Below are 13,612 nucleotides of genomic sequence, written 5' to 3' on the forward strand. Positions count from 1 at the left end.
AGCCATATCCCATCTTTTCATCATGGAGGTTCCCATTTTGGAGGATACCATAAGGTTCACCATATGCCTCATCATTCTCACAGTGGACCAATTAAACCAACTGTCTTCTCCAAACATTCTTCTTTCAGTCATGGAAGTAGCTATGGAAGTGGACATAGCAGTCATAATCATGAAAGCCATGGAAGCCATGGCGGGCGGAAGAATGAGGGATTTTTCCACCATGTCAATGAGAAGGAAACAATGCAACTTCTGAATGACCGTCTTGCAACCTATCTTGAGAAGGTCCGTTCTCTAGAACAGGAAAATACGCATCTTGAGAAGAAGATTTGTGAGTGGTATGAGAAAAATGCTCATACATCACTTCCTGATTTGCAGCATTACCACAAAACCATTGAAGAACTCCAACATAAGGTAAAAAGTAGAATTAATATGGAAAAAAGTTTATTTGAGGGCTTATAGGTCTGTGAGATGATGATACCATAGATTCAATTTAATAGGTTTTATTGGATATTAATCAGTATGATTTGAATCTTAGAGATTTGAAGATTTAATCTCTGTAGTAAATAGTAGAGTTTTCCTAAAATATAGTACATAACACTGATTAATATTTCTTTATTAAAGATTTCAGCAGCATCTGTCGAAAATGCCAGGATTGTCCTTCAGATTGATAATGCCAGACTAGCTGCCGATGACTTCAAGAACAAGTAAGTCCAATCACATATAAAGTTAGATAACATAACCATGTGTGAATTGGTATATTGGACAGTTTTAATTTGTACATTGCAACTGCTATGAATTGTAACGACTACTGTATGCAAGGCATTCACTTCTAATTGCTTTCTGTTACTTCTCCTAAGGTATGAGATGGAGGTTAGACTGAGAAATTTTGTTGAGACTGACTTAAATGGATTACGTAAAGTTCTTGAAAGTCTAAACATAGAGAGAGCAGACCTGGAGATGCAACTGCAAAGTCTGCAGGATGAATTGCTGCAGATGAAGAAGCACCAAGAAGAGGTAACTTCTACAAATCTTTAAACCCTTCATCATTGCCCTTAAAATGCACCCTCAAAATGGAAATTGAAGAAGGTTAACCAGAATATGCCATTCTACAATCTTTCAAAGTTTGATTTACCTAAATAGAACATTTCTGGAAATGCCTAGCTATCATAGTAAAAGGTAAGACCTGTTGCATGTGTTCTTGACAGCTGAAGACATCTGTGTTGGTCCCATGTTCATATGTACCCACATTGCCGAGGAAAATAAAGTTTTAATATATGCAAATTATCCTCTAGGTGCAACAGGAGCGTTTCCATTATTCCTAGAGGTTGCAACTGCCGCGCCCTCTGCACTTTATTAACACGGCCAGTCAGACGTGATATCATTTACACTTCCCGGCCCTGTCCATCAAAGTACAGAGGGTGCAGCAGTTGCAGTGAGAGCTGAGCCTCCTAGAGGCTCATTTGCATATATTTAAACTTTATTTTTCTAAATAATGCAGGCACATATGAACATGGGACCACTACAGATGTCTTCAGCTGCCAAGCGCACATCAAACAGGCCAGCCAGTCTCATAGGTACAGATCCGCTGACAGATGCACTTTAAGTCACTGAGATGGCCATGGCTACATGACAACTAACCTGGGAATTTGGGAGTCGGAAGTCATTAGTAGTTGCAGTATTTTCTACACAAACTATTGACAGGTACACACAGTACTGCATTTTAGTCATGTTAACATGGGCAGCACAAGTTTCAGATGCTATCAAGTAAAGGATGTCACCTGTTTTCCAACTGCTGTCATACAGGTAAGTGAATATTGTGTAAAAAATTGCCTCTGAGGAAATATGGCTTGGTTTTTCAGTGTTCTAGTTTTTTCTACAAAAACATATTCCTTTGTTTTATCTCTTGGAAGGACATCACAGCTATGCGTAATCAGCTGGGTGCCAGGATCAATGTGCAAGTGGATGCTGCACCATCTGTGGACCTCAATAGAGTCTTGTCTGAAATTCGAGAACAATATGAAAACTTGATGGAAAGGAACCTCAAGGAGGTTGAAAGCATGTTCATTGCTAGGGTAAATTAACTGATTTCACTAAACTTGGTAGAAATGACATGCTTGTGTGCTGTTTATATGTTAACTTCATATTAATTTTCCTTTAGAGTGAGGAACTAAACCACCAGGTGGCTTCTGGATCTGAACAACTACAGTCAGTGCAAACTGAAGTTATGGACTTGAAGCGATGCCTGCAGACCCTGGAGATTGAACTACAAAGTCAAATTAGCATGGTAAAATATAGTTCTCCAAGTAAATGCAGAAGTTCATTTATAAATATGAGAACATTATATGGTAACCCTACCAAAAGAGGTGGGTCAGTGTAGTATCACTGGTCCATTTTCATTCTGAGCGGGATTTTGTGGGTGTAGGTATCTTCATAGTATTATTGTTTAGGTGTGTCCTATGGAAGTGTGGTACTTTGGGATTCTCACAGTTGGGTGTACCTTATATCAGTACAATAAAATCTCCTTAAAGAATAACTTAAAAATCTGATTGTTTTTTTAATTCTTATGTATACAGTATTTGCCACTTCTTTGAAAATACCAGTCTCCTAGAAAAAGTTTTTTCTATGTAATTTTGTATTGTAATCTTAAAGAGATGTCATTGTATTGTTTATGATCTTGTGGATTCATCGGTAACTTTAGCTTGGTCTAAAATAAGCATAAACAATTAACTAAAGTTTCTTTGACTGATTGCAGAAATCAGCTCTTGAATGTTCCTTGGCAGAGACTGAAGCAACATTTAGCTCTCAGCTTTCCCATCTACAAATCCTGATTGACAATGTAGAAGATCAGCTCTCGAATATTCGTTCAGAACTTGAGCGTCAGATCCATGAGTACAAGATTCTTATGGATCAAACTACCTATCTAGAAATGGAGATCACCACATACAAAAGACTGCTTGAAGAACAGGACATTCAGTATGTGAACATTTTATAATGTCATATGATATGCTTGAAAGTTAAAGCCACCAAATAATGAATTTGTCAAATATTCCAATAGGTAGTACAAATGTCCAAATAAATTCTCTCAACAGTTATTCTAGCTAGAGAGAGAGAACTAATGCAGTAATTACTACTGTAAAACGAAATTCCTGTGGTCCCTAACACCATAATAGGCGTGCTCCTATAGGGGTTAAGACAGGAAATAATATATTATTCAGTTAACTTTAGATTTTTTTTTTTTGTAATCTTAAATTTTACATTGTACTTTTTTTTTTTTTTACTATTTTTTGCAGCATGCCAGAGCATCACCACCAGGAAAAGATCAGCAAAGAGTGTAAGTACCACAGTCTGTAATGCTGATATGCCAATCCAATCAGATCAGTACACTGCATCCTAGAACTTGAGGTGGCACCGTACATTGAATACTGTTTGTACAGTTCATTCCTACAACTTACCATAGACTTTCGTTTCTGGCACCTATGCATCAGCAACAGGATACACTGTGCCAATGTTCTAATTTTTTGGGGAGATCCTAGTGATTGGACTCTGGTCCTTCAGATAGCCATGGCACATCCTATCGAATAACCCTTTGAAGGGGTGTTGGACCTGTTTGGACTGGCTGCTAAGCTAACAGGCAGCAGAACAGCTCCATACTCTGAATAGTGGTCATGAATGATATTGCAGCACTGCCCCCATTTAAGTGAATTTGAGCAGCTCTGCTGAACTATTCACACCACTGTATAGAGCTGTGCTGTTCTGGTGGATATGCTAGAACTAGACAACAGTAGATCAGTGGTTGTGCCTTAGGACAGGTCATCAATATTATAGACCCCAAAATTCCCTATTGAGCATGTTGTGACATCAGAATCATAACTTGAAGTTTTTTTTGTCCTAATATAATAGAGCCACCACCTACCATATGCTACTTAATAATACTTTTGTCTTCTTATGTGACAACTAATACCTCTTCAACCCATATAGAAACACCTGGGATGGCCATAAAACTGATGAAAACATGTTAATTCTCATTGCAGTATCACTAAGCCTCTCAAAACATCATGTCAGTTCCCATGAATCTGACCATGGAAAAAGCCACCAAACCAAGGAACATGGTCACTAATTCATGTGATCATCCCATCATGAAGATACAACATGGAACAAAGGGAACCCTGAAAGTCGAACCTCTGATCAAAGCATAGCATTGTGGATGTGCGATCCAGTTCTGTTTTTCTCCTCTTGATATCAGCAATTATTTGTGTTAGCATGACTGCAGGGTGAGTTTTAATTGTTTTGGGGCTTGGCGCTAAAGTGGAAAATTGGCAAAGGGATACCGTTCTGCAATAATTTCTCATTTAACAATATTCTGCATGATTTCTGCTTACTTATTTCAAACATTTAGCTTTTAAGTCTAGCAACTGACAATTCGCTGGGCAAGACTGACAGCAGCAATGTTGCTGTATACTAGTAAACTGACGGTATACTAGTAAGCTACATTAGCAAAGAGTTGTCTGGCATTGGAATACTAGTTTTTTTTTCTTGGTATTGCAGCTTCTCCCCATTCAAGTGAATGGGGAGGATCTATAATATAATACCACACATAACCAATACACTAGAGTGTTTCTGGGACTCTTTATCATAAGTCTGATAAATCCTTTAATGGTTGAAACTACAAAATGACAGCCTTGTTTGGATGCAGCCACCTAACTCCATAGATGATACATCGAAAATGATGTCTTAATGCTGTACATATAGCCAGCTTTGTAGTATAATATATTATGATTCTACCATGGGAACGATGAAATCAATTTATTCCATTACTGATTGATCTATTACTTGTAAGCACCTTTGAATCATGTATAGTACTTCTCTATGATTTATTGTTTGCTGTATGTCCTAAAGTCTATCTATTGCTTACGATACACATTACTAATGTTATCTCTTGTGTAACACTGCATATTGTTGCCATTCATCCTTTTAGCAATTCATGAATAAAAAGTTTCTTCTTCTATTTCATATTGTGTATACATCGTTATTCTAAAATTCTGAAATTCGACACAAATTTTCCTTAAACTTGTGATTCTAACCACCCTGGGTTTTGTATGATTTGATTTGGAGGAGTTTAGAGAGGGGAAGATAGAGAGAGAGAGAGAGGTGGGAGGAACTTTTCAAGGAAATTGGTGCACTTTCGATTTGGTTTGTGTTTGGCTTTTCAGATTGGCTGAATTAGACTCGAATAGAATTTTAGGAAATTCACTCATCTCTAGTTACGATTAAAGGGGTTGCATGAGATAAAAAAAAGATATGTTTCTCCATAAACAGAGCTATCCTAGTATCTAAGCAGAATGGGGCTGATCTGCAAGACCAGGCACATTTTATAAACAAGATTGGCACTGGATTAGGCAGTACCACTAATGTAACAATTAGTAATTTACCTAAATCAGATTGAAGCAGATTACATAATGATGACAGAATAAAAGATAATTAGCAGTAATAAATAATGAAATTTGAGAGAATTTCCGGAAAATAATTGTAACTATTCTCAAGGTGTCCCCTATGCATCCAAATTAAGATATTTCCACTGATACCTAAGTAGTAACTTAAAGGGGTTGTCTCACTTCTGTAAATGACACTTATCATGTAGACAGATTTAATACAAGACCCTTACAAATGTATTGTGATTGTCCATGTTGCCTCCTTTGCTGGTTTGATACATTTTTCCATCACATTATGCAATGCTCATTTTCATACCACTGAAGCATAGATAGGAGGCAAGGTTTGTCTACAAAGAGACTGAATACAAGTTCTTGCAGCACTCACTAGATGTACCACAGAATGTCATTATGTAGATAGGGGTATGTTACTGAGATACAAAAAAAGAAAAAAGGAGTCTTAGGTAACACATGGACAGTAAATGTAGAAGAAATATGGCATACCTGTGACCTGAAGCTGGCCAACACAGGACAACCCAAAAGATATGAAAGATGTTCCCCCACCACACCTCCAACATAATGAAGAGATGGTGGGCAAAAGAGAATGCAAGTTGGAAGACACACTATACCATCTGAAGATAATCCAGAAACCCATTTCCTATATTCTTCTTGAAATGTAGGATTTATATGTCAAAGTATAATTATAGTCTTTTTGTTCAAATTAAAAAGTGATATTTAGGTCTTGCTCCAAATTAAGCAAGTAGGAAAGAGATGACGTGTCAGTAGGTGTCTTCAATAAACAATTCAAGTGAGATAAGGCAGGCATATGTCACATAAACACTCAAAATATGTTTTAGGTCTAGTGTCACCTGATGCCCGAGTAAGGGACTTGAGAAAAACTTGACGCTTATAGATTTGCATCCCTGTGGGAGTTGGAAGTTCTCAGAATGCTGGGAAGAGAAGACTATTTCAATGGGCAGTGTATCATTTATTATTTTCCCCTGTGGTGGCACAGTAAGGATATTAAACACAAACAGAAGGGTTCTTCCACAGCTTACAACTGAGAAACAGGACATTATGCTATAAATGCAGCACTGGAAATTATTTCAACTAAATGGAATTGGCTACAGTTTACAACCCTTTTAAAACTTTTAGGCTACTTTCACACTGGCGTTTTTGCTTTCCGTTTGTGATATCCGTTCAGGGATCTCACAAGCAGTCCAAAATGTATCAGTTTTGCCCTAATGCATTCTGAATGGAAAAGGATCCGCTCAGAATGCATTAGTTTGCCTCTGTTCTGTCTCCATTCAGCTTTGGAGGCGGATACCAAAACTCTACTTGCAGCGTTTGGTGTCCGTCTGACAAAACTGAGGCAAACGGATCCATTCTGACACACAATGTAAGTCAATGGGCACGGATCCATTTTCTAGGACACAATCTGGCACAATAGAAAACGGATCCGTCCTCCATTGACTTTCAATGGTGTTCAAGAAGGATCCGTCTTGGCAATGTTAAAGATAATACAAACTGATCCGTTCTGAACGGATGCAGACGGTTGTATTATCTGAATGGATCCGTCTGTGCAGATGCATGACAGATCCACACCAAATGCGAGTGTTAAAGTAGCCTTATGAGTTTATGTGACTTTTTGACCACAATATTTTTTGTTTTTGTTTAATTTTCCTAGAAATAACATCAATAGTCATGGACAGGCTTTTATGTACCCATAATTCCGACTTCCAACCCTTTTGTTCTAGCTGGATAGGTGTGGTGAATACAATGCTTGTTGTACAGCACTGCAATAAACCCATCACTGTTTCCACCTTCCTTATGATCTTTCTTAAACAATCACACAAATGTCTTCAAGATAAATCACATGAAAGGCTAAATGAATTAAAATATGATGCTTGTAAAGCATTTTGCTGCTTGTAACACCCTTGTCTTTTTTATATAATGAGCAGTTGTACTTGGATTTTCGAAGAAGCAGTTGTGTATTCTGATACTTCAAGAACTCTCAACATGAGCCACTGTATCAAGTCAAGTCATTCTACAGCTGGATCCATCAAGGGCACCAGCCATAAGATCACCAGCCCTATCTCAATTCTCCACCACAAGGTGCATCATGGAGATTCGCATAAAATTTCCCATCATGGACCTTCTCATGGGTCTCTTCATGGAGGATTCCATAAATTACATCATGGAAACTCAAGCTATTCCCATCATGGAGGTCATTGCAGAACCCCAAGTGTCCATGGAGGATCTGGAGGAAAAGGAATCTCTATCTCCAAACATACTTCTATAGGTCATGGTTATAGATTTGGAAGTGTGCATGGTCAGAGCAACCACTTTAGCAACTTTGGAGGCCACAGTGTCTGGAAAACTGATAGCTTCTTCAATGTTAACGAGAAAGAAACCATGCAACATCTAAATGATCGCCTGGCTTCATATCTTGAAAAAGTTCGGTCATTAGAGCAAGAAAATGCTCAACTGGAGAGAAATATAAGAGAGTGGTATGACAAGAACCAACCCTGCACCTTTCCTGATTTTAGCAGCTACTTTAGGACCATTCAGGAGCTTCAAGGTCAGGTGAGGATCATAAGGTCTGCGACACTTAAAAGCAACAATGATTCAAACTATTGATGAAGGTTTATTATGAATAAATAATATAATCTTATTGTATTTCAATGTCATTCTACTAGTTACAGTATATTGGAACAGTATATAATTGTCAACAGCATAACTGGCTCCATTAGATTACTAATCCATGATCATATTTCATTTAGATATCTTCTGCTACTATTGAAAATGCAAGAATTGTGTTGCAAATTGACAATGCCAGGCTGGCTGCAGATGACTTCAAGAATAAGTATGTACACAGTAGACTAAGTCAGAAATCAGCATTGCTGAATATCTAGATCATCATTTCTTTGGCTTTACTATTGGCAACCCTATGGTTGCCAAATCCTAAATCTGGTGCCTTTATTGTCCTTTGTCTTAGGTATGAGATGGAGTTAAGACTTAAAAACAATGTAGAGTCTGATGTTAATGGCTTGCAGCGTGTCCTGGAAGAGCTGAACAGGGAGGTATGTGACTTGGAGGGTCAAGTCCAGAGCCTTCAAGAGGAGCTTCTACAGATGAAGAGGAACCATGAAGAGGTGATTAATTCAAGTTTCCAATATACCGTATTCTTACCAGTGACTGTCCAATTCAGCTGGAAATAGTCACCTGGACTCTAATTGTTGGACAACCTGTATCAGCTTTTTTTTTTTCCTTAGGAAGTAAACTCTTTGCGTGCTCAGCTGGGAGCCAGAGTAAATGTGGAGGTGGATGCTGCACCATCAACGGACCTCAACAGAGTATTGTCTGACATTCGTGAGCAATATGAAAACTTGATGGAAAAGAACATGAGGGAAGCTGAGAGCATGTTCCTTCAAAGGGTTTGTTTTCCTCAATTTCATCTCATTACTAAAGATGTGTCTCGCATATACAAAACACGGCAAAGCATGGCTCGGCCAAGCATAACAGTATGAACTAAGTATGCATTAATTGCAACAATTTGAAATACTAGTAAAGTATTTGCTTTAGAAGATTTTCTTTTAGGAATTTTAATGGTTCATAATAAAAAAAATATTTACGTGTAATTCCATGCTAACCACAAGGTGTGCTGTTAAAACAAAAGATCTTCATGAAGACTCAGCAAAATTATTTTGTGAATTAATTTACATTTGCTGGTTGGTAATATTATATATTGCAATGTGTTTTTTTTTTATAGTGTAGTTAGAAGTAGGAGAACAGAATATTTTAAAAAAGGTTCTACACATTTCTATCTCTTAAAGGTATATGTAATTTATTGCTTGAGATAATACAGTATGTTCATAAGACATTCTATGTATCTCATTTACCAGATTGAGGAGCTGAACCTTCAGATGGCATCTGGCTCTGAACAATTGCAATCTGTCCAAACTGAAGTGATTGATTTAAGACGCAATGTCCAGACCCTCGAGATTGAACTACAAAGCCAACTAAGCATGGTACTGTATATGTAGCTTAATTACCAAAATATTAATATACATTTAGTTATATAACCAGAATAGTCCAAAAGTCCAACAAAAGACAGCCCTTACCTTATTTCTATTTTCATTTAATTCTACAGAAATCAGCTTTGGAAGGTACCTTGGCAGAAACAGAGGCAACTTTTGGCTCCCAGCTTGCTCAGTTGCAATGCTTGATCAACAATGTAGAGTCTGAATTGTCACAGATCCGTGCAGACCTAGAACGTCAGAATCATGAATACAAGATCCTAATGGATCAGAAAACACACCTGGAAATGGAGATTGCCACGTACAAGCGCTTGCTTGAGGGTCATGACATTAAGTATGTAGTAAAATTTGTATTCTGCTAAAAAAATGTGGTACCTAATTTTAAAGGCTCACAATGTATAGGTGAAACTGAGCTAAACTTGGTGGCTAACATGTTGAGTAAAAAATGGCACAAAAAGGTTAACTAACTCAATGTATTTCAATGGCACATGACATGAGTTATTAGAGTCAGAGTTTTAGCTTGGCTACATCTATAAGTGTAAGGCCTCATGCACACAACCGTAGTTCTGGTCCGTATTCAATCCGCAGGGGGCGGACCCATTCACTTCAATGTAGCTGCAAAAGATGCGGACAGCACTCTGTGTCCTGTCCGCATCAGTTGCTCTGTTCCGTGGCCCCGCCAAAAAAATATAACATGTCCTATTCTTGTCCGTTTTGAGGACAAGAATAAGCATTTCTACAATGGGCTTCCGTTTTTTTGCGGATCCGCAATTTGCGGACTGCAAAAAAACAGAACGGTCGTGTGCATGTAGCCTAACTTTGAAAAGACACATCAGAAAGGGATCTTTTAAAACTAAATATTTATAAAAGTTATACATTTTTTTTTTTTGAATTTTGGCATTTTTTTTTATTTCAACAGTACTATGCCATTATTAAATACCAAAATGAAATACAAAGCATTGTCTTTCTGTAGCAGTGAGCGCAAATGATGAAATTTCCTAAATAGATACGTATATAATCCATTGTCAGTATACCTCAACTGTGAGCGAAAGAAGTTATCTGCAAAGTAATTTGAAATAAAATAATAGGGATGGAATTGAGATAACAGTGGGCCTATTGTTCTCTTGATAGGCCTAGATAAAGATGTCTACAGGAAAAAATACATTGATTGATGTAATTGAGTCACTACAGGAAGGCTGACTGAGATAGTTAAGTGAGACTGCCTGGCCTGCTAAAAGATTTAAAAAAAAATAATCGAAGTTAAAGAGGAATACATGGAGTAACTTCCAAAATTATATCCAGAAAACCATTAAACCATTTTTATTTTCAAAAAATTGACAACGGATTTTCATATATTGGTTGTTAATATGGCATAGGAAAAATTTGATAGAAGTGTCTCTTTAAAGATCATATTAAAAATGTAACTATTTTAAAATTATATTAAGTTAACTCATGAATTTACTTGATCAGATATTGACTAAAGTCTGTTTTGCCCTTTCCAGTGTTTCTGGACACCACCTTTCAAGCACAAAAGAAGGTAAATTTATAATGTACTCTAGGGCACCATTTAGTATTAGAGGTTGAGCTGATTTTGACTGAATACTGGCTTCAAAAATGGTTACCTAAAAGGATACTCCCCTTGAAGTCACTTCTTAAATTATGGCCCTCTGAACAGGTCAAATCCATCTGAACAAAGCATGTACAATAGAATGATGTGTACCACCATATGGTATGTGTGTTATGGGGCCATATTCTCCCTAACAAGTATACTTTCAGGAAAGAGTACATCAGAAATATGGAATATCATGAAACATGGCTCTTTGTGACTCCATATTAACTCAGAAGCACGTGTAGGTACACTATGGGCCCATACATTTCAGTGTGCAAGAGGGATGAAGTTAAGGGTGATACATTGAGAAACCTTTTGTTAGAAAGTAAAAGTTAGACTGCGTTCAGATCTTATGTGAAAAATGCCCGTGCATGCTAACAGCTTATATGCTAAAAGTCCATAGGCCCTTATTCACCCTATATAAATAAACTATAAAATAATATCCTTTTGTCCTCTGTTGGAAAGGTAAATGTCAGCCTACATGTTTTCCTAAGGAGTCAGTTCAGGAGTTTCATTGGTAACTGGTGTTGTTGTAGCATTTATTTTACTGCTAATTAAAAGAGATTTCACTACAGAGAACCCTCTTAGTGATACAGAACCCTGGGGAATATATTCTCTTATGCTGCTTCCCCTCAAAAAGTCAACCAAATATTTGTGTTGTGTTCACAGCACAGTACTTTATAAGACATACAGTATGGCTTCCTTCTCTTGGCGCTCTGGTCCATCAACATACAATCTCGGTGTACAGAACTTTTAAGGATCACTTCTAGCTACGCTGGTGGATGAAAAGACTTCAGTAGATCCAGTGTCAAGTTCCTATTACCTTTTTAGTGGCACAAATGACCAACTCATGAAACCATACAAGTCTATTCTGATATGGTATGGTGTAATAACAAGTTGGTCATTTTTTCCTCCTAATAATAATATGTGAGTCTTTTCTGTTCTTTACTGCAAGATTGCATTTATTATAACTGTCTTCTTATATAGCAATGAGTCTCCAGATATCATGGCCAGGTTAGACTACTTCAGCTCTATTTTTGGAGTGACATAAAATGTTACATCAGGAGTTAAAGTCTTTCTTGTTTTCTTTTTATGCAGTTTCTCATCATTCCATCAAGATCATCCACGCTCCCAAACACAGCCAGCACACCAAATGTTAATGTCTCAAATGACAGGAGGACATCTTTTACCATTAAGCTATAGATGTCTTACATGATAAACGCTGATGACATGATATTAGTATACGTGTCCTGGAATTCTTTGCTTCTTCTTCTAAGCATTGTTGTGGGTTTACTTCAATAAAGATCTTTCTCATGCAAAAATAACGGTGTGCTGATTTACTGCCATGACATTATCATTATGCTCATTATAGTATGTTCATATTAAAGGGAACCTGTCACCGGGATTTTGTGTATAGAGCTGAGGACATGGGTTGCTAGATGGCCGCTAGCACGTCCGCAATACCCAGTCCCCATAGCTCTGTGTGCTTTTATTGTGTCAAAAAATCGATTTGATACATATGCAAATTAACCTGAGATGAGTCCTGTCCCTGACTCATCTCACACACAGGACTCATCTCAGGGTAATTTTCATATGTATCAAATCGATTTTTTTCCACAATAAAAGCACACAGAGCTATGGGGACTGGGTATTGCGGATGTGCTAGCGGTGATCTTGCAACCCATGTCCTCAGCTCTATACACAAAATCCTGGTGACAGGTTCCTTTTAAGTGTAAGGGATGGAGCATGATATATGGATTTAGAGAACTTGTGTCATCATCTGCTTCCTAAGGTCTTGCATTAAACATGACATCATTTTAGGTTAGCACAAGTGTGATGTGTACAGTATAAGTGCTGGGAGATGTGTATATTCCACCCAGATACCTCAGCTGGGTGAGATAACTGAAATCCAGAAAGGTACAGTGGTTTCAGCAAAGTGTAGTTTGCTAAGACAGTTTTGTCTAGATGTTGTTGTGGGCTGGATTTCATGTAGACTGTGGGTCAGGTTGGGTAGTGGGATCTGCCAGTACACACCCTTCCACTACATGTATTGTCTTTTGCCGGAGGTGATCGCAGGTGGTGAGGCCTGCTGCTGTAATCAGGGAGGGATAAAACAACCCTCTGTGTATGATTTGGAGGAAGAAAGGCTGAGAAAGCCTGAGGGAGAAAGGCTGAGGAAGCCTAAGAGAGAGGGGAGCCTGAGAGGCTCTGTGTGGCCACGAGGCTTTGTAAAGCCTGAAGTTTGGTGGGCCCAGGAATGCCTATGGAAAGAGGGTCACACGGTCAGAGTCGGGAGGCCTTCTGGACCATCTCCCCCCAAGGGTGCTGGTGTGGTCACAGCCTGGAGGCTGCTGGACCGTATATGGCTGAGGAATCCGGCTCTAATCCCATGTGTGAACGGCTCTCTATAGATGAGGTAGAGACAACACGTGTATTAGGTAGAGCCCAGACGGGCAGGTGTTTATTTTCAATGTTTGTGTGTGTTGGTGCTGAAAAGCCAAAATAAAGCACCTTTTGGACTTGAACCCTATTGTCAG

General features: G+C 38.1%; 2 protein-coding genes across 2 annotated transcripts; both read left to right on the top strand.

Moving 5' to 3' along the window:
• Positions 1-204: 204 nt before the first annotated feature.
• Positions 205-7,358, top strand: LOC122942026 (keratin, type I cuticular Ha6-like). The gene is made up of 7 exons (XM_044299521.1): positions 205-411; positions 622-704; positions 858-1,014; positions 1,911-2,072; positions 2,159-2,284; positions 2,753-2,973; positions 7,184-7,358. The coding sequence occupies exons 1-7, from the start codon at positions 241-243 to the stop codon at positions 7,356-7,358; spliced, it is 1,095 nt and encodes a 364-aa protein (XP_044155456.1). The 5' UTR covers positions 205-240.
• Positions 7,359-7,826: 468 nt separating this feature from the next.
• On the top strand, positions 7,827-12,235 carry LOC122942027 (keratin, type I cuticular Ha6-like). Its single transcript, XM_044299522.1, has 8 exons — positions 7,827-8,012; positions 8,210-8,292; positions 8,425-8,581; positions 8,702-8,863; positions 9,332-9,457; positions 9,580-9,800; positions 10,969-11,003; positions 12,174-12,235. The coding sequence occupies exons 1-8, from the start codon at positions 7,842-7,844 to the stop codon at positions 12,233-12,235; spliced, it is 1,017 nt and encodes a 338-aa protein (XP_044155457.1). The 5' UTR covers positions 7,827-7,841.
• The last annotated feature ends 1,377 nt before the right edge of the window (positions 12,236-13,612 follow it).

The sequence above is a fragment of the Bufo gargarizans genome, chromosome 6 (genome assembly GCF_014858855.1).
Source record: "Bufo gargarizans isolate SCDJY-AF-19 chromosome 6, ASM1485885v1, whole genome shotgun sequence".
NCBI lineage: Eukaryota > Metazoa > Chordata > Amphibia > Anura > Bufonidae > Bufo > Bufo gargarizans.